The 21,958-nt window shown below is 36.6% G+C and overlaps 1 protein-coding gene across 1 annotated transcript in view; it reads right to left on the reverse strand.

The window, feature by feature from the left end:
* Window positions 1-734: 734 nt before the first annotated feature.
* EIF2AK4 (eukaryotic translation initiation factor 2 alpha kinase 4) overlaps window positions 735-21,958 on the reverse strand; it is a 133,747-nt gene continuing 112,523 nt past the window's right edge. Inside the window, exons 27-39 of the mRNA XM_044665134.1 lie at window positions 21,514-21,579; window positions 18,700-18,864; window positions 18,003-18,143; window positions 17,742-17,849; window positions 17,113-17,241; window positions 13,014-13,100; window positions 11,170-11,282; window positions 9,925-9,983; window positions 9,079-9,176; window positions 3,707-3,775; window positions 3,132-3,176; window positions 1,853-1,971; window positions 735-995 (exon numbers count right to left, since the gene is read on the reverse strand). Coding sequence (XP_044521069.1) covers window positions 938-995; window positions 1,853-1,971; window positions 3,132-3,176; window positions 3,707-3,775; window positions 9,079-9,176; window positions 9,925-9,983; window positions 11,170-11,282; window positions 13,014-13,100; window positions 17,113-17,241; window positions 17,742-17,849; window positions 18,003-18,143; window positions 18,700-18,864; window positions 21,514-21,579 — 1,257 coding nt within the window. The 3' untranslated portion in view covers window positions 735-937. The remainder of the gene's footprint in view (window positions 996-1,852; window positions 1,972-3,131; window positions 3,177-3,706; window positions 3,776-9,078; window positions 9,177-9,924; window positions 9,984-11,169; window positions 11,283-13,013; window positions 13,101-17,112; window positions 17,242-17,741; window positions 17,850-18,002; window positions 18,144-18,699; window positions 18,865-21,513; window positions 21,580-21,958) is intronic.

Raw genomic sequence — 21,958 nt, forward strand, 5'->3', positions numbered from 1 at the left:
GGTTTTTCATTAACCTAACTGTGTGAGGAATGAAAAAGCTTTTATGTCCTCGGGGCTTTTGGTGACAGAAGCTGGCAGTCCTTTGAATATAGTTGTATAGATTTAGGATTGCTTTCTAAATACTTCTGAGGTGTTTTTGAAGTTTTTAAGTCTTGTGAATGGACCATCTTAATTTCACACAATTCACTGAAGAAATGAATATATATATATACATATATATACATATACATATATATATATGGTAGTTCATTTTCCATAGCCAAGAAGTTTAGCTTTTTTAAGGTACTACTGATATCTTCAACTTAAAAGTTGTTTTTTCTTGAAGAGTCTTTGGAACCCATATGTTAGTTATTATACTCCTACTCTCCAGAAAGCAAGCTTGGAATGATAAGCAGTTAATTAAGCTAGTTAGGGGAAACTGGACAAAGTTTTCAGTTATATCTTCAGATGTTTCATTCCTCTTTAGTCAAGTATAAACACCATATCCCAAACTCACCAAAGCACAGTATCGTAGAAACAATACTGTACTTATACTCGTTGTACTGGACTTGCTCAAGTCAGTTAACTTCCAAGGTGTAATTTCTTCATCTATAAAGCAGGGATCAGGGATAAAGATAGCACCTCTTTCAAATGTTCAGTCAGAGAATAAGTGAATTGATTGCTATAGGGATATACGAAAAGCTGTTGTGCTTTGATTTGTATTTAAACATCCTTCTTCTCCATCTCCCCTCCACAAGCATAGCAGGCAGATTTATGAAAAACATTTATTAAATCCAAAAAGTTTGGTAGTCTTCCGATATATACACTTTAAAATATTCAGTTTAAGATTGATCAGAAATTACGACTGTACAGCATTCTATATTACAGCATAAACTTCCATCTGGGTTGAATACTGCTATGTACAATTCACATGTCCTGTGCAATGAATTCTTCATACTCAAAACAAGATTCTGTAGTAGTCATCTCTGTAACTATACAGGAATAGCATTGACACTCTGCAGAAGAAAGTCTATAATTAGAGGTAGCCATGAATTAAAAACAATGGCTCTAAAAATGAAGAAATAAAACCTTTTTTTTTTTTTTTAAACCCTTACCTTCCGTCTTGGAGTCAATACTGTGTATTGGCTCCAAGGCAAAAGAGTGGTAAGGGTAGGCAATGGGGGTCAAGTGACTTGCCCAGAGTCACACAGCTGGGAAGTGTCTGAGGCCAGATTTGAACCTAGGACCTCCCATCTCTAGGCCTGATTCTCAATCCATTGAGCTACCCAGCTGCCCCCTAGAAATAAAACCTTTATGTTCTATTTGGGAAAATAAATTTTACTGAAAGATGCTGTTGCAACAAAAATACTTATTAAAAAAAAAGCTCATCTATTTAAGATTCTATGTTTTATAAACTGCTAACTAAATTGTTTTGGCAAATGAAATGTCATCATTGGTCTCATTTTTCCTTTATGCTCTCAAAGGTACTATTTCTCTTGGGATTTTAAAGCAAAAATTTTCTAAATGTGAAGCAGAGGAGCTGATAGCTATATCCTAATTTAAACATGAGAATTCCATAAATGGGTCACCTGGCAGAATAAATTTAAAGTGGGGACAGTTGATCCGTGCCCTGTTATTATGCTTTGTCATTAATAAGGTCATGGCTGAAGACAAGACCTGATAGATGGCCCTGGGCAGGTTTCACTGGCTACCAATTTCTGAACTCTCTCTATATATAGGCTTACCCCACCACCCTGACAGGATAATGAGGAGGAATCTGAAGCTTCAAGGGGAGATAAACTACCATGGATTGGTTTTAATAGTTTACCTGCTTGAGACCTGACGTGTGAAATCTGCTGCTCAGATAACTTACTTTTTTTCAATTTTGATGTTGTAAATTTCATCACAGACTAATTTGAGGTATCTCTGCTTTGGCAGGCGTGACAGTAGCTGCTTCACAGTTGTATTAAAGGCCTGTTCATCACTGTCCCACTAGGGGAAACAAAGATAAGACTTTTTAACAGTAGGGTACCTTTAGGTTTATTTTCCAGAAACACATATGGTTCTTTCTAGGCCACTAATGGGATGTGCTAGTGCTCTCCCAAGGCCCAAACAATGTACACAGAAACCATCTAGAGGTAGTAGTATTAAAATCTCCAGGAACAGGAAGGTTACTCTTCATGCTGGAAGATAAATTTATGTACTTTTAGAACTAAAATGTGATTCATCAGTTCATTAACCATGGCCCTTTGGTTAACATCCAGTTCACCCTAGTTTGGGAATGTGTACTAGCTATCACTGTTCTGCCATGATCATCTTGGGCAAGTTATTTTCTGCTTATTTTTTGCTTATGTGTGGCAGAGATGGCACTTTCATACTATATTAGTGGTAAATGAATGATCCAGTTATCAATGGAGAACTAGCAAGATGGCAGGAGAAGCATGGATCCATTTTCAGTTTCCAGGACAAATAGTAAAGATAAATTACACTTCTGATAGCAAATACTTTGGATAGGTGAGAGAAAACTGTCATTCTGATTCCATTTTGAAGCAATCATTTGTTTTATTACTACACATTAGCTGGAGCTAAGGTTGTGTGTAATTAGGGGGCTCTCAACTAATCAGGCATATGCATTAAAGAAAATAGACAAATTTAAGATTCCAAAACAAAAACAGGAAAGGGAAGATACATGTGGTTGGCCATAATGGGGGACTCTAGCACCTGGAACAAACTTGAATTAGGGATGTAAGAGGGAGGTGGGAAGGGGATAGAGACATCTGCAAGGCCACTGTTGAGAAGGGTGCCACCCACCACTGTTACCAGGTGTCGTGTACTAGTTAGGGTTGTTTATGTTATTAAATAATTGACATTAATTCTCATTTAGCAGTGGCGCTTAACATTCTGCTCCCTCTCATTAGGAGATAAGTATCTGAAATGATTCCACTGATACAAAGTTTAAGAGCTTAAGAGTAAAAAGAAAGTATGCTATACAAATGCCTGAGCCTAGAAAATTAGTATATTACACTAAGGAAAACTAACTTCAATTTTATTTTTCTAGTCTATTAATGGCAGACACTACTTAAATTTTTGGATTTTAAAGGTTAGCTCTTTCTAGACCAATACTTGGGAATGGCAGAGATTGTATCGCTTACCTCAAGTGATAAAAACTGTAAAATTGTTTCTTTTGGCAGGTCTACCTGTGAAAAGGAAAATGTACAAGTTTGTATAAGGGGATCTGATTGACAATTTTGGTTAACTTAACTCTGATATTGTATTATACATTGTGTTGCCCAAAGAATGCACTGTTAAGTCAGGTAAATGTACACTATGAAGATGAGACTTTAGCCCTGGGGTCCAAAATTAATGTTATAATTCCTCCCCCTACCCCCCTACCCCCCAGTCAATCAGGGGGACTTATTCTACTACATGTACATATGAAGGCTTAAGATTTAAACACCCCCTGGAAATTTCCAAAATAAAATGGAGATTTTCTAAGAATGCTATAACTTTTTCCACTTTTGGGATGGGGGTGTGAAGAGAGGAAAAAACTTTTTCTCTCTGATATTTTCCCCCAAGCCTTCACATTTTCTGTGTAGACTCATGCTCTAATTTTGCATAAGGTTGATCTTAGTGAAAATCATGGTAAGAATACGAAATATTTATATTGAGCTAAAAGTTAAGCTCTAAGGATCTTGCTCTTATAACAATATCAAAGGAAAGGACTTACAGCTAAAATTTCAATTTCACTGTTTTTGTGGTGGAGGTTGGCAAGGGCAGTCTGGAGTCTTGTTAGCACCTACAAAAAGAGATTACTGAATTCAGAACACATGGAAGCAAGACATCCTTCCATTGTTCATTTACAAACTGAACATTAGGGCAGGGGTTCTTAATCTAGGGAATGTGAACTTTTTTTGGGCATCTGATTTTAATAACATGTAAAAATTTTTAACATTTGTTTTTGTAAAATGTCGAGTTCAAAATTCTCTCCCTCCTTTCCTTACCTCCCCCTTCTTTGGAAAAGTAAGCAATTTGATATAGTTCATACATATGCAGTCATGCAAAACATTTCCATTATTACCCATGTTGTAAAAGAAAATGCTGACCAAAAAAACCCAAGTTTTTAAAAAGTATGCTTAAATCTGTATTCTGGCTCCATCAGTTCTTTCTGTGGAGGTGGATAGCATTTTTTATCATAAGTCCTTCAGAATTGTTTTGCATCATTGTATTGCTGAGAATAGCTAAGTCATTCACAGTTGATCTTGGTATATATATATATATATATATATATATATAAATAAATAATTGGGCAAAATAGCTCCTAAAAACTGCTTTAATTTCACCTCTATTGGTGGTAAAATCACCCTTTTCATTTTTGATCCTGGTGATTTGGTTTTCTTTTTAAAAATCATATTAATACTTTAGTTTTTTGACTTTTTCACAATTGTACTAGTACATTGGTTTTCAATTTTATTAATCTTTAATTTTTAGGATTTCCAATTTGGGTGTTAAATTGGGAATTTTTAACCTGTTCTTTTTCTTGTTTTTTTAACTGCATGCCCAATTCATTAATTTACTACACTTCTATTTAATGATGTTAGTTTAAAGAGATGAATTTTCCCCTCAGTACTACTTTGGTTGCATCCCATTAATTTTGGTATGTTATCTCATTGTTGTTATTCTCATTAATGAAATTACTGTTTCTGTGATTTGTTCTTTGACCCACTTGTTCTTAAGGATTAGACTAAATTTTAATGTTCCCCTGGCCCTTTGTTGAATTTCAATGTATTATGGTATGAAAAAGATGCATTTAATATTTCTGCTTTTCTGCACTTGGTTGTGAGTTTTTTATTCTCTATATATAACCAATTTTTGTGAAGATGTTAGTATACATGAGAAAAAGGTAGGTTCACTTTTATCATTCAGTTTTCTTCGGAGGTCTATCATATCTAGCTTTTCTAAAATTTTATTCATCTCCTTAACTTCATTTATTTATTTTTTGGCTAGAATTATCTAGTTTTGAGAGGGGAAAGTTGAGGTCCCTAACAAGTATAGTTTTATTGTCTCTTTTCTTCTATAACTCATTTAACTTTTCTAAGAATTTGGGATGCTATGTCATGTGATGCATACATATTTACCACTGATATTACTGCATTATCTGTGGTACCTTTTAGCAAAATGTAGTTTTCCTGTCTCTCTTTTAATTAGGTCTATTTTTGCTTTTGCTTTGACTGAGGGCATAATTGCTACTAAAGCATAATTAAATATGCTTATTTTAACGTTCTGTATGCGTCTCTATTTCAAGTATGTTTTTTTTGTAAGTAATACTTTGTTTTCTTGGTTTTTAATCCATTCAGCTAGTCACTTCAATCTTATGGATGAGTTCATTCTAGTCACATTCAGTTTTGATTATTAACTGTATATTTCCTTCCATCCTATTTCCCCCCATTTATCTTCTCTTTTTACTCAAAACCCACTCAAAAGTCTGTTTTGCTTTTGACTACCAGCTCCTCTCCTCTTCCCCTCCAACTTACCTGGAGGATAAGATAGATTTTTATTTTGAGTGTGTATGTTATTCCTTCTTTGAGCCAATTCTGATGAGAGTAAAGTTCAAGTGTCCCTTGCCACCTTGCCCACATTTCCTATCCACTATAAAAGCTTTCATGCTTTCATTATTTGAGATAATTTCCCCCATTCTTCCTCTCCTTTTCCCCTTCTCTCCCAGCATCCTTCTTTCTCACCCCTTAATTTAATTTTTTTGAAATCATCCCATCATAGTTATTTCATATCGGTGTCCTCTATCTCTTCAACTGTTCCTAAGAATGATAAAGTTATAGGAATATAAGCATTATAACCATATTGATTCTCTGATGATTTCTTTTTCATATTTATCTTTTTATGTCTGATTCTTTATATTTTAAAGTCAAAATTTCCATTTGGCTCTTTTCATCATAAAAGTACTCTATTAAATGCCCATTTTTGCTTCTGAAGGATTATATTCAGTTGTGCTAGGTAGACCATTCTTGGTTGTAATCCTAGCTCCTCTGCCTTCTGGAATATCATATTCCAAGGCCTCATATCCTTTAATGTGGAACTTGCTAAGTCTTGTAAGATCTTGACATTGGCTTGCCAATATTTGAATTGGCTTTTTTTCCTGGCTGCTTTTAATATTTTCTCCTTGACCTGGGAACTCAGGAATTTGATTATAATATTTCCTGGAAATTTCATTTTGGGATCTTGTTAGAAGTTGATTGGTAGATTATTTCAATTTCTATTTTTTACCCTCTAGTTGTAGGATATCAAGTTAGATTTCTTTGATAACTTCTTAAAAGATGATTTCGAGGCTCTTTTTTTGAACATGGCTTTCATGTAGTCTAGTGATACTTAAATTATCTCTCCTGGAGATAGTTCGCATTTTCTTCTACTTTTTCATTCTTTTGACTTTTTTGATTTCTTGGTGTCTCATGGAGTCTTTAGCTTCCACTTGCCCTATTCTAATTTTTTTTTTAAATTATTTTCTTCCATGAGCTTTTGTACCTCTTTTTCCATTTGGCCAATTCTGTTTTTACAGTATCCTTTTCTTCAGCACTGTACCTCTTTTACCAAACTATTAACTCTTTTTCATAATTTTCTTGCATTTTCTCCCAACTTTTCTTCCACTCTTCTTATTTGAGTTTTAAAATCCTTTTTGAGCTCTTCCAGGAATTTTTTGGACCTGTAATCAATTCACTTTTTTTTTTTGAGGCTTTGCATATAGCTGCTTTGACGTAGTCTTCTGGGTTTGTGTCAATATTCTTTTTAAAAATTGTTTGCTCACTTTCCCAGCCTGTTTCTTAACTTTTAACTTTATGTTAAAATTAAGTTCTGTTCTAGGATGGCAGAGATACTGTCCTGAGCTTTATGCCTTTCTTGCTGTTGTTTTCAGAGCTGGCTTGGAGAGGGTCTGTTGATTTTGTGTGTTTCCAAGGTAGTATGATCTAAGGTTAGAGGTGTAGCCACTGATCTGGCCAGTACTCTGATCTTAACCTAGGAAGGTTAACCTATGCTAATACTCTTCCTGGTCCTGAGATTTTGACCAGGTTCTCTACTCTCCTAAAGCCATAAATGCTAGTACTTTCCTATATCTTAGAATTGAGACCAGTGACTATAAACCCTTTTCTTCACCCTGGAACCCTGACCTGGGCCCCTGTTCACCTGTGGCTGCCACCATTCCTTTTGGCTCTGGGACTGTGATTATGTGAAGGACTATGCAACAGGGTCCTGAATCAAGTGCCATCAAAGGGTCCTTTATAATCTTCCAATCAGCTGTTTGATGCCATCATTTTCAGTGGGTTGAGAGTTCCCAAAGCTGCTGTTGCCACCACCAATGCAGCCACCCCCCAGATCTGGCCCAGGGCTTACCATCACCCTGCTAAGACAGACTTTTCTTGTTAACCTCCTAAGTTATCTTGGGATGGAAACTTTTACCCAACCTTTTATTGGTTCTATTGCTCCAGAATTCTATTTGAGGCATTTATTTTAGAGTTTTTTAATAGGGAAATCAGGGAGAGCTTGGTTGAGTGCTTCTGGGTTCTATCTCTCCTATGAACTTCTTTTAAAAAATATTGTGAAGGGGCATGGGAGGTGGAACTTTTAGATGGCTTAGCAGATTGAGAGGCAGGCCTGTAGAAGGGAGGTCCTGGGTTCAAATGTGGTCTTAGACACTTCCTATGTGTGTGACCTTGGGAAAGTCACTTAGCCCCCAATGCCTAACCCTTACTACTCTTCTGCCTTGGAACCAATATATAGTATTGATTCTAAGATGTAAGGTAAGGGTTTGAAAAAAAAACAACTGTGGGAACTAATTTAATATTAATTGGTTTCTTTTGTAATCTTATTTTATGTAATAAGGATATTATTCTGAGAAGGGGTTCATGATATCTTTAAAATGTTAAGGAACCCACCACACTAAAAGGAATATCAATGTTTTTAGCTTAGTTTCTGGCCTTAAGTTTCTTCTTAAACTACTCTTCTTTATTTTAAAGTCTCATAATAATTTCACAAGGTCCCTTGGTCATTTGTTTAGGAACTTTTTCTTCTTGCTACTTAGTTCTTAAATCCAAATAGGATCAATGGTGGCGGTATCTCCTGACACATTCAGATCAGTGGTTCACTGAAAAGCTAGAACATGAATGCTGGGTTCCAGTAAAATATTGCTCTAAGAAGGGGGAAATGATTTTAATACCAATGTAATAATAGGAAGAAAGTGGCAGGAGTTAGCAAGGAAGTAGAAGAGATGAATGTAGCAGAGAACACTTGATAAACTGGCTAGTACTTAATAAACTAAGCAAACAGTTAGAAATGCTTAAAGAAATTGCAAAACCTGAACTCTGTCAATTCAACTGAGAGGCAGAATACAATATTGGAAAGACCATTGCATTTGGGAGTCAGGAAAGGGCAGGATTCAAATTCAAGCTCCAAACTTTATAGCTATGACAAATTACTGGAACCATGGTTTTCTCTGCAAAAAGGAGACCTTCCTCAGGGTTGTTTGTGAGGAAAGCATTTTGTAAGCCTTTTAAATATGAAGTATCATTCAAACTTAATTCCACTCTGCCCTTCTGTCCCCAATAAAGCAAATGCCCATGCTCATTCCTATTCTTGGCATGCTGTTCCTTTAATTTGAAATGCTCTCTTCAAATCTTCCAAGACCCATTTTAAAAGTCCACTTTTCCCTGAGCCAGTTAGAACATCTGTGTTTAGATTCTGTGAGTAGGAGCCAAGAATGCACAAGGTATAACTACCTATTTCTGTCAACAACTCACTAACACAGTACTTTAATTATTCATAAAGCTCTTTTCCTAGCACATCGCTGTTTGGTAGGTACTGCAAATATTATTATCCCTATTTACAGATGAGGCCACTAAAGAGCAGGGAAGAAAGTGCTTGGTCACCTATGGTCACCCAGATAAGTTTTTCTTAATTTTTGATCAGTTTCAAAAGTATATCCTAAGTTTTGGAGGTGGGAAGGGATGTCCATGTTTATCTCTACTCATTACTTTTATTTGCCCAAAAAGAAAGTTTGGAAAGCTAAAGCTAAAGAAAGAAAGCTTCAGTGCTTACCTGAGTTTCATACCGCCGCCTGGTGCTAGCCGATAGCTTCTCTGGGGCTATAACACTCACATTAGGAACAACTGTTGCTCCGTGTATTTCAAATAAACCTAAATCAAAGAGAATTTCAAATTCATTTCCATAAATGTAGCATATTGAAGGAAAGAAGGTAAAAAACAAATAGAATGCTGACTAAAGACTAGTATTTATTCGTAGTTATAAACTTAAAGATAATTTTGACATGAAATCTTCTAAAACCTAATAACTTCTCAGATTTCATCTAGGCAGATTATCTTCACTGATCCTGGCACTCAATCAATCCTGATAAAACTTGACCCCAAATGGCATAGTTCTGAAGAGTCTGAGAAACCCAGACTCAGGACCTAACTTAGGAAAGCTGACTCAAATATTCTCTTTTGATCTTATCAAAAATTACATTTATATATTACTTTTATTTAAGAAATTATAGATTTAATCTTTGTTCATTTGCGAGGTGGGGAGAGTTAGAAGAAAATTATATATGCTCTGTGGGTCAAACTGAGACAGAGAGCTATAAACTTTGCCTAAAGCACTTAAGTTGGTAAAACAGTTAGGACTAGCACCCAGGTATATGACATGTAGTTTAAATTAGTTTCTATATTTAAGAATACTTTTTCCTCAGCTAGAAGTTTCAAAAGACAGTAAAACTCCCATTTTACAGAACAGATTTTTAGGTAAGTTAGCATTATCTTTTTTTTTCTTTTTTGGGGTATTTCTAAGAGTTAGCCAAAATCCTAGGATAAGTACAGCAAAGCAAACATACAATATCTTATTGACAGACACTACAATTATTTTGTTCAGTCTAATTAGTAGTTATACCTGAAGCATTAGAAAACGACCCCTTCAGATTTTGCCCTGCAAGATTATCGGAAGCTTCTCTAAAAACAATCAAACAAGAACAATTAGGAAAGTAGTTAAGAAGGCAAAAGCAACCTATATCAATGTATGTTGCAGTCCATTTTTCTACTACAAAAATGCTTTACTTTTGGACCTTAATGTAGAAATGTGCATCAATTTTTGGTCCAGAGTAAATAAAAAATGATATAGGATGTCATTTCAAGTGAACAGACACTTAGAGAATACTTCAGTTTGGTTAGTTGGATTTGGAAATGTGGCTTGCCATAAAATACTAATTGCAATGAGCTATAATGGAAATTCTTTCTGCTCCCTTCACAATACTAGGAAGCATTACCCCATCTCACATCTTGGAACCTCCCAAAGGAGAACAATTTATTAAATAAGGTGGTCTTCCTAAAGGTGTGAATAGATGTTTTTCCAAAAGCAAATGAGTAAGTTTATAGCCTTTTAAATGTATAGCAGTCCTATATCTTAGAAATAAAGGGAAGTATTCATCTTCTATTGATTAATAAGGAGCCATTTACATTAAGATTTTAGATAACTGCTACAATTAAATTTCATCTCATCTTACATGTTTTAATAATATTTTCTTGCCAATTTTGTTAAGTAGTTGACTATTTCTTGTTTACTCCTAGCCCTCTGACTTTTAGTTGACTGTTAACAAGAGACTTTGGTAATATTATATGTCATTGCAAAATCTAGTGCTAAATAAAAATGAAAACTTATTTCTTTGAGGCAGTTCCAGATAAAAAAGGAAGGAATTAATAGGAAAAGATACTACAATAGAAATGGGAAGAATGGGATGGAAAAAAACTTAAACTCTCATGCATATTAAAATAATTTTAAAAATTTTTCCTGTTAGTTCTCTTTTAAATAATTTAATAAAATAGTTTACAAAGATATCAGCAGATTCCAGAAAATATTGACATCCTGTTCTTAATGATGCCTAAAGAATGACAAAATAGGCTTTTGGATGCTGATGTACATGACAAAAATCAAGAGGAAGGCATGTCACAAAATATTAGGTACTGGCTCATCAAATTACTTTCTGAACTTTCCAAAGGGAATAGATTACATCCATTAAAAGCTATTTTGAATAAGCATCACTCTAAAAAAAAGACTCACTAGTGACCTAATTTAAAAACTAATCTGGGTGTTCTGCTTAAGGAAGTATTTGCATTTAAGGGCTTCTATTTGTTACATTACCTGGTATTCTTTTCATCACAGACTTTGGTCCTTAGTTTTTGTGCCATGTGTTCCACAAGGTCAGATTCTAGTACTCGTTTCTCTGTCTGCCTTTCCTTCTCAAAGGATTTGACCTTGTAAAAAGAAAAGGAATAGCTAGATAAGTTGCAGATTTCTGAAGCCAAGAAGCAGAATCAATCAATCAACTTAAGGAACCAAACAATGGGGAATATTTGTAAAACATTTGGCACAGTACCTGGCACATTGTAGGCGCTTAATAAATGCTTACCCCATTTCTTTCCCTTCATATTCCACTAAACATTTGTGCTATTCTGAAGAAACAAATAGTATTTTGCAAGAATCAGTCCTGGGCCCTGTATTAACATTTTCAATGACTATGATGACAGAACAGTATGATTACTGTTATTTTTTTGCGGGGGGAGTAATGAGGAATGATGGGAATTGAGCTTATATGACAGGGCCATAACTGATTCTAAATGAACTTTTTATGTCAGAGAAGTAGATGATATAAAATTCAATAATGATAAGCAATGTGGCTCCTTTCAAATACAAAGATGATACTATTGTTCCACCATAGTGTAGCAAATGGTTTAAGAGTGATGTTAAAGATGCAAATGAATCAGATGATTTCTCTAGGTTATAAAAGATAATGTTCTTTCCACATAAGTACTTAATAAATGTTAAGTGTGTATGCTATATAGAAGTAGCTAAATTGTAATTCTTTTTTATTGCCATACAAAACACACTTCCACACTGGTCATTGTTGTAAGAGCAAACTCATACATTAACCAAATCCCCCAAATAAAACCATAAATACACTGATGTGAAAGACGACTCCAAAAGTTCTCTCTGGAGGTGGGTAGCATTCCCGGTCATAAGTCTTTCAGGATTGTCCAGATCATTGCACTGCTGAAAATTAGACTGTAATTCTTTGTGGACATATTTATGCATCTGTAATGTGTGAGAACTCTAGTTTCTGTGAAATTATCCAAATTATAGTCCCAGGATTTGCTTTAAAAGCTTGTCTGTGCTTCCAGAAGACTTCAATAGTTAGATTAGAAGGTAGTGGAAGTAATGTGTGTTAGCCTTTGCAGCACTGGCTATTTCCCTTGCTTGGATTGCCCTTCCTCCTCCCCTCTGCCTCTTAGAATCTCTTATTTCCTTCAAAACACTTCTCAAGCTTCATTTTATACATGAAGCTTTTTCTGATCTCTCTCAGCTACAAATCCTTTTGCCCTTTCCCTGTAATGGTCTTATATATACTTATTTATGTACATGTCTCCCTGACAGAATTTAAGCTCCTTATGAACAAAGACTGTTTAGTTTTTGTTTTTATAACCCCTTTGCCTAGCAGAGCGCCTGGCATATGGTAGGTGCTTAAGAAATGATTGTTAGTTAATCAAAACCAATGTTGGATGGTGTATTCTAGAGTCCTGTTATATCAGATTAACATGCAAACTATTCCAAATAGATACTGATTTACTTTTTAATCCTTTAAAAATAGTGAGAAATAAAGAAATAGGCCATGAAGCAGAATAAGTATTAAGGCATTTTTAGTTAAATCCGATTTCTCCCAAAGGGGGGGAAAAAAAAAAAAAGCTAGAGTAACTAACCAGGCCAGGAGATCTCTTCTTGGAAAAGAATGGGAAGACGAGAGGTAAAAGTCTATAAAAGTGTTCAGATCTACATCAATTCTTGTTTGATGTGCTTTCTCTGGCCAGTACAATATTTCAAAGGGACAGGTAGAGTAACAAGCAAGTCATGTTCTGACAGGAAGCTATGTGTTCTCCAATCACATAAAGGTTAAGAATCTGATCACACACATAATTTCCTAGAATCTTTACCTTTACATGGTTTCCTTCCTTGTCGGAAACAAGAGCCACATAAGTGATTTCATGATGTTTACAATATTCCTGCAATTCCTCTTGAGACTGAAATGATAAACAGTAAGGAGGAGAATAAAACAAATGCCAAAACTCTTTGTTCAATTATGCAGGAAACATTGGAAATGCTCATTTATTTTAAAATGAATGACTACACTTCTTGTTCCTAGAGTATAAAATATTCACCAAGGAAAGGTTTTTTCAAGAAGACAATTCTTTGGCCTTCTTTACTTTCTAAAAAATTAAGAAACTCTAACAATTACTAATAGCTTGTTTTAAAAAAATTATTTTGAATTTAACGTGGTAATAGCAACATGACCCTGCTTGTCTGGGAGCCTTTCTGAATTTCTGCTTTCCTCTTATTTTAAAAATATTTATTTTGATTTTGGCAATATTTTGCCTTACTATCACTAACTTTCACTTTCTTCCAACATCTCCTTCCCCAAATAAAAGCTCTGCTTTTAAATAAGGACTGTTGAGCAAATTCACACATAGGTCGTGTCTGAAAATCTATGCCTCATCTTTGTGTTTTAAAATGAATCTAAACCCTGGGACACTACATCTCCCAGGACTCTCTACTTTAACTTCCTTGGACACATCCCACTTCATTTGTGGGAGATGTCTGAGGGAGAATAAAAGAAGAGAGAAGTGCGGGTTTTGGCCCCTTTTTCCCCAACCAGAGAAGCACTTCAGCACCACCACCACCCCAGAACCTGGGTGGAGAACTTTGGTCCCTGCATTGCTGCTGGAGATCTAATTTTCCCTGGCTTTCTCAAATCTTTTTTTTTTTCTAACCTTAAATAAACTCAGCTAAATATCCCTGGAGTCTAGTCTGATTTTATCTGCTCCCTAGCCTACCTCTAAAAGGCTCTGGTCAATTTTCCTACCGGGGCTGGGGGTGGGGTGGACTGGCTACCTTCCTTTCCTTTCCCTCCAATTTCCAACCTACATCTTGTACCTACTATGGTCCACCTTTCTGCCAAGGGGTAGGATAAATGCTTCAATGTCTTCTGGAACCAAAACCAGTTGCCACAATGGTCAGAGTTCTTAAGAATTCAAAGGTGGTTTTTCTTTATAGTAGTTAGTCATTTTATAAAAACAATTCTAACTTCACTCTGCATCAGTTAACTCAAGTCTTTCCAGGTTTCTCAAAATTTGTCCTTTTCATTCATTATATTTTGATTACATAATTTGTAGATTCATTCTCCAGTTGATAAGCAACCACATTGTTTCTAGTTCTTTGGTCTGATAAAAAGTGCAACTATAAATATTTTTGTACATAAAATACTCCCACCCCCCCACCCTCCACCCCCCAAATGCGACTTTATTTCCATAAATATTCTGATACAAGGTAGACTCTGCTCTTGCTAAAAGCTAATTTGTTTCTGGTTTCTTATCTCCAGTCTCAAGTCTGGGGCTCTCTGGAGGTTGGTAAGCAAGGAAAGCCTCCTAGGGGCTATTTAAGATCAAACTTCAGGAACTCATGGGCCAGCTCCACTGTCTCTGCCACAACCCACTTCACCTCATTATGATAGGAGACCTTTCCATATTTTTATTCTCTTGGGGTCATATGCCTTGTCTAAGAGTATTCCCTATTTTTAGACACTGGGTAGCCTTTATTAAAAAAATAAAATTAAACCCATACACCTTCCATCTTAGAATCTATGTATTGGTTCCAAGGTAGAAGAGAGTAAGAACTAGGCAACCAGGTTTGCCCAGGGTCACGTAGCTAAGGCCAAATTTGAATCCAGGGCCTCCCATCTCAAGCCTATATATGGAAATTCCTGTGTTTAAATCTGACCTCAGACATTTCCTAGCTGTGTGACCCTGGGTAAGTCACTTAATCCCCATTGCCTAGCCCTCACTGCTCTTCTGCCTTGGAACCAATACACAGTATTGATTTTAAGATGGAAGAAGGTAAGGTTTTAAAAAATGAAAAAGGCTACATTTTCCATAGCCTTTGACCTAGATATACACTGAGAGTCATGGACCTCAAACTATCCATAGCACTTAGCAAAGAACTGTAGATAAGGGTGGGGGGTGGGGGGAGGAAGAGACACCCTTGAGTGACAAAAAAATTTTTTTAAGTGATATATGAATATATTACCATCCCATAAGTTTTTCCTAAGTAACAGGAATCAGAAAACAATAATATAGTAATTATAACAATGTAAATGGAAAGAATCATAAAATGAAATTAAGTGCTATGTAATTATGACAAAGGTGACTAACTAGCTGTAATGCAGAGATGCAATCAAGGCATATACCGTTGCAAAACCTAACTATAGAACTTCTGGCCGTTAGCCATCTTTAGAACTCTGACAAAGTTCAGTTGGTCCCAGAAGCTTGTGAAGAGTGGAGGGGTGAACGGCGCTCTGCCTTCAGGCTGAAACCTTGCCTTAAATCTGTGCTTTTGTCTTTGGACATTTGGAGCTTAGCTAACTTCTCTGGACCTTCCCTGATCTTCCCTATATCATTCTCCTATTACCTTCCTGATTTTCCTGTGCGCTTTGGGAGAAGGGTGGATTTTTGGGTTGTAGCAATTGGAGTTTGAGGATTTAGTTCCCCATAGACAAGTAGGGCTTACCCTTGAAACAAACTATCCCTTGCTTTATTGCTTTAGTACTCCCTAACCTCAAGGACAGCCAAATTTCCCTGGCTGAGAGAGAGCAGGTTCTCTCTCAGTCCAAGCCATTCCTGTGACCCTCCCCAACCTTAAGCTTCTCCCTAGCGGCTGTCAGGGAAACCTGAACTCCTCTCTCCTTGATAACCAACCCTGAAACTTTGATAAACCCCATGTTACCTAATCAAACCCTTTTCTAAAGCATTGGCTTGACGATAAGTGAGGGTTGAAGGAGGGAAGGAACTATTCTCTTTATTTTCATGAGGGAAGCTGGAGGCACCTCTGTCTCTAGTCTGAGTGTCTCCCTGTTGCAGCTGCCTCTCCTAATTACCTCATCATCTCCTCATACCATTCATTATATTGCCTTATCCTCTATTTCCCTAAACTCAGCCATCCCCTTACATCTCTCCTTACCACCTCAATCCACTATTGCACCCTCTTTTTCCACTAAAGAACCATAAACCCCCTTTTACCTTTTCTTTATTCCCTTTTTTTTATTGCATAGCATATAGAGGGCATGGAGTCAGGAAAACTCTTCTTCCTGAATTCAAATATGGCCTAAGACACTAGTAATGTGACCCTGGGCAAGTCATGTAATCCTGCCTCAGTTTCCTCATCTATAAAATGAGTTGGAGAAGGAAATAGCAAACTACTCTAGTATCTTTGTCAAGAAAACCTTGAATGGGGTCATGAAAAGTCAGATATGACTGAACAATAACAACAAATGAAGAATGTGATCCCCTCAAAAGAGTTAGAAAATATGCCTTTCTCCTTTCACCGGAGTCAGGCAATAGGGGTGATGAATGTGGCATATGTTATCAAACAGTTGCTGAGCCTCCTGATAGTGCTGAACTGTTCTTTTTTCCCCCCCTCTTTTAAAAACTTTATTATAAGGGAACGAATCAGAAATGAATGTGATGTAAAAAACAAATGGCATCCATAAAAACAAAAGTAAATTGGGATTAGTGGCTGCTTTAGCAATCTGCCAGTTGGTTATCTGAAAGTGTCCCTTTTAAAGGTAAAAGTAGAGCAGCTGTCAACATCTGTATGAAATGAGAGACCCAAGGCAAAAGCTGCAAGCCCTCTCATGACAGGGATTTTAGGAAACTGACATAACTACAGAAAAATATCATCTGACAGCTCTATGAGGGAACAATAGGATTCGTTATTAAGGAAATTACTTTTTTTTTTTAAACCCTTACCTTCTGTCTTGGAGCCAATACTGTGTATTGGCTCCAAGGCAGAAGAGTGGTAAGGGTAGGCAATCGGGGTCAAGTGTCTTGCCCAGGGTCACACAGCTAGGAAGTGTCTGAGGCCAGATTTGAACCTAGGACCTCCCATCTCTAGGCCTGGCTCTCAATCCACTGAGCTACCCAGCTGCCCCCAAAGCAATTACTTTTGTGAACCTCCTATATGAAATGTCCTCTTCTGTTTTACCTGGGACCAGTCGTACATGATTTCTGCTGCAATTCCTGCCGTCCAGAGTTTCTGGATGATATTGATGGCCCTCGACATGGACATCTGACCTACACTTACAACTAGTAAGTCACAAGAGCTTATTGTAACCTAGAACAGAAACAGAATTTTACACTTTGAGGAATCAGATTTTAGGTTGTGCAAATGGGAGCTAAGCTGTAGGAGGGTAGGTCACATTGATTTGAAGACTAATTCCTTAACTAGTGTCCCATAGAGGGGACTACAAATGCAAGACAATTTGCAGAATTCTTTCTTTCAAAATGACATATTTAAATTTGAGTCTGCTGGGGCTGAAAACTAAATGCCAGCCTAATATCAAAAGGGTTTTCTTTCTCTTTGGGAAGGCCATCTTTTCTCTTTTGTTTCAAGTAAAAGAATAAGTTGAAGTTCATATTTGCATTTGTGCACCAGTGCTACCAAGTCAGAAGAGGTTAAGGATGTTAATAGCTATTTTGAGGTTTGGTTTAGATTCAGATCATATGTCTTTGTTTTATCTATTGTTCCTTGTGAATTGCTACAAAACAGAAAAATAATGCTTTTTGAAATGAAGCCACCCCTTTAGGAAGGTAAAGGCAAGAGCCCAAACTTACTGGTTCTTCCATATTGAAAACAGCTGCAGATATTTTATCTATAGCTATACTGACTCCAATAGCAGAAGGAACTGGTCCCAGTGCTTGAGGTCCTCTAAATTGGGGGATCTAAGAAGACAAACAGCACAGTACTATTGATGAGATGCAATCAACTGCTCCTTATAAGGCGCTGCTCACAGGCAGCCACTGCTGCCTGTGTATATGGAAATCTAAGTATATCGAAATCTAAGAAAAAGCAATGTTTAAAGGGCGAATACTTACCAAGTGGTCGTACCTGCCACCAGCTGCAAGGATTTCAGGCACAATTTTTTGCCTTCGTTTGATGAATGCAACAAACTGGAAGATTACCCCATTGTGCTGTTGTACTTTATAAACGAGGCCCAAATTGACCGAGACCTGCAAAGCCACACATCACAGGCTGAAAGCCCCAAAATGTAGAAATTTTGGCATTCATGCCTATTGGCCCTACTATGCTAGACCCCCCCACAATGATAAGGAAGAGCAATAATCCTGAAGTATTCTTGACTGGTCTTGCAGACAATGTCTAAATTAACAACTGCCACTGATATAGCGCTTTAAAATTCCCATCTGAGTCTCATGATAACTCCATGGGGTAACTGCTTCAGTTATTCTCTCCCTTTTACAGATGGGGAAACAACAGTTGAAAGAAATTAAGTGGCTTGCCCAGGACGGCCTGGTTCTTAAAGTGTCTGGAAAATAATTTGAACTTAGATTTTGAATTGATTTTTATTTTTCTGGTGCTTCATCTATAATGCCATCCTACTACTTCATATAAAACCTTACTTTAAACCAAAGGCACTGCTGTTCATCAGAAAACAAAATCTAGGTCAGAAGAATTCTAGGGAAAACAATGACTAGCTAGAATTAAATAAAGACACCATTTCGGGGTGTTACTACTCTTACAAATTTGTTGAGACAGGCCAGATAGTCTACAAACCTTTATGCCAAGTTTCTTTAAAAGTCCAACAACTTCCTCCAGATCCTTCATGCCATGTTTTACCAGCTGGGCAACACCTGTTTTCTGTTTTATTATTGTGTTTGTTGTTGTAGCTAGGTCTTGTAAATCTCCCTTCTGTTCAATAAATCTGTAGAGTCGACACAGCTGAAAAGCAAATAGCTTCAATTGAACTTTCAATCAACAGTATTGGAAGAGCCATTAAGCACAGAATCTTGGGTGCACAATGAGACACTTAGGCTCTATTTTTACACCATAGGGAAGGAATTTTATGAAAAGTCACAGACATAGTCTTAGACATAGTATCTATTCAAGAAGCTCTTACTAAGAGTCACAAAACACTACAGAAAAGATCAAATCACAGGTGCCTTCCCTATCTGGTCTATATCTATAGTAAATTCAGACAAACAAGAGAGGATTAGAACTTCCATAGTGCAGCTATGTCTCATCTGACCTCTTTTCCCATCTTCCTCCCATTTCTTTTCTTCAAACTGCACTGCTTCAGGCCACTGGGTGAGGAAATGGGTAATATCTTTTGCTTGAAACATAAGAAAAAAAAAAGGTGATCTTCCCAAAGAGAAAGAAAACCCTTTTGATATTACAGTGGAATTTTTAGTTTTCAACCCCAATAGGCTCAAATTTGAGTATGTCACTTTGAAAGAAAAAATTCTACAAATTGTCTTGCTTTAAAAACAATACGGTAAGGCTGATCTAGAATGGTCTAAGGACCCCTTTATAAAAAAAGCCTCTTATGGGGCTGCAAAATCTTAATCACTTCTTTGCACTGCTTTTCCTTTTTTAGGAATTAAGCTCTTTGGCAAGAATGAAGAAGGGATTGACAAGACAAAAAAAAGTATAAAATACTTCACCTCCTTGTGAAGATTACTGATTTCTAATCTTATATGATCAGAAAATGGAATTATAATTAAGAGCAAGTCAATATTTTGCACAAATGTATCTGTGTAATTATTTTTACATTTTTATACAGAAATTGATTCATATTCAAACTGGAAAATGATAATTGCTAGAGTAGGGAACAAAGCTTTATTTAAAGCTTTAAAAAACACTATTAAATATTTGTATTGAGAAACGTTTTAAAAAGTCTAAGTCCTGTTCCGATATTTATTCAGTTGATTGCATTAAAATTATGAATAGCAAAAAAATCTTTTATTGAGAAACATATTTTTCAATTCAACACTTAAAAACAAACAAACCCCAAGACTCCTAGACCCAACACTGGTGTAGGATTCAGAAGCATAATTGGTTCTAATCTTTAAAATTGCTTAGCTGTATGGCTTTGGCCAAATTATTTTAGTTCTTTCCTTTTGTGAGATGAGGGGTTGGATGAACCAATCTCTTAAGTTCCCATCCAGCTCTAAAGTCTTATGAAAAACTATGATTCCACATTTTTTTTTTATTTTAAACCCTTAACTTCTGTGCATTGACTCATAGGTGGAAGAGTGGTAAGGGTAGGCAATGGGGGTCAAGTGACTTGCCCAGGGTCACACAGCTGGGAAGTGTCTGAGGCCGGATTTGAACCTAGGACCTTCCGTCTCTAGGCCTGGCTCCCAATCCACTGAGCTACCCAGCTGCCCCCTGACTCCACATTTTAACCTTGCATTTGGATTCTATCATCTGTAAATGGACTGGTTTCTACATATAGATACATGTGCATCTACAATCCTTTGTATTTGGGAATGGTACCCTTAGTTACATTGTACAATGGTAACATCAGCTCCAAAATTGGAAGAGTTTTTATGCTGAACTCCTATTGCTAGACAGATGACTTAATTTTTGTCTTTATAGCTGTCTGGGAGAATTTCTTTTAAGCTCTAATTTGTGTGCTTAAACATTCTCTTTTAAAATCTTGTGCCTTAAAAGCTAGGGAATAAAGTGCTATAAACTAAACAAATTTGGGGGGGAGATTAGCCAAAAGGCTTGACTGAATGTCAACAGGAGTTGAGAGGTTGAATATGATATTCACATTGAATTTTTGTCCTGAGAAGTATTCAATAGGATTTTGAAGCATCTTATAATACTTGAACTTTTGAGGCTCACCACACAATCATCTGAATCTCATGTCCAGGACAACAAGGGTTGGGAGGGCGCTAAGGCTCAGAAAGAGTTCTTATTTTTCTGAAGTCAGGATAATTTCAGGACTCCCTGCTTTGTCCTCTGCTGTTCAGTAAACTATCAGAGGGTGTATCATTGTCACTTCAACTTACTGAAGTGGTGAGACAATTAGAGACAAAGCCCTGTTCTGGCCCAAGAATTATTCTTAATTTCTAAGACAGTCCAAAATTAAGATTTTTAGGAGCAAACTATGTGCCAGAAAAGCAGGAGGTTTTTTCCATTCTGAAAAGGAGTTGAAAGGAATCTGTAAAATCCAAGTGAATTTTCTTAGTTCTGCCCACTTCTAGTACCATACAGTTTATTTCAGGAGACTATGACTAGTACTCTAGCTTGGCATAGCCAGGGGGTTGTTCCAAAGCATTGTCTAACAAAAGGGGGCTGTAAAAGAAAGTGACTAGTGACCAGGAAAGAACATGGTGATTACAGTACATTAAAAAGAACCATGGAGAGACATTCTTTGGGATCACAGTGTTAGTTCCACCCCCTCCCTTAATACAGTGAGTTGCCATGGTACCCATTAACACGCAAGGGAAAAAACTGTGTTTGAAAGGTAGTATAAAGTGTTCTTACCTTGCTAGGAAAAGAATATGGTGACATTTTATGGCATGATAGATTATAGAGAAAGCAATAATAATGTGCTATATACTGTTAGAAGGTACTTACGCTGTTAGAAGACAAAGAAAGATTGCAAAATTTAGCTTCTACTTCTCTCCTAGTCAGTTTTTCAGTCTATACAAAAGAAAATAATATTAAGATGAGCAAATTTCAATTTCCTTATAGATGACTCTCAATGAGAAAATTTCTAGTTCCTGATGCTGAAAAGAGGGATCTGACTCCATTATTAAAATATTGATTCAATGGGGCAGCTGGGTGGCTCAGGGGATTGAGACCTAGGCCTAGTCTCTAGTAGGGAGGTCCTACGTTCAAATCTGGCCTCAGATACTTCCTAGCTGTGTGACCCTGGGCAAGTCACTTAACCTCCATTGCCTAGCCTTTACCATTCTTCTGCCTTGGAGCCAATACACGGTATTGACTCCAAGACGGAAGTTAGGGTTTAAAAAAAGAATAAAGTAAAATATTGGTTCAAGTATAATTTTTGTATACAAAT

The sequence above is a fragment of the Gracilinanus agilis genome, chromosome 2, assembly GCF_016433145.1.
Source record: "Gracilinanus agilis isolate LMUSP501 chromosome 2, AgileGrace, whole genome shotgun sequence".
In the NCBI taxonomy this organism is placed as follows: domain Eukaryota; kingdom Metazoa; phylum Chordata; class Mammalia; order Didelphimorphia; family Didelphidae; genus Gracilinanus; species Gracilinanus agilis.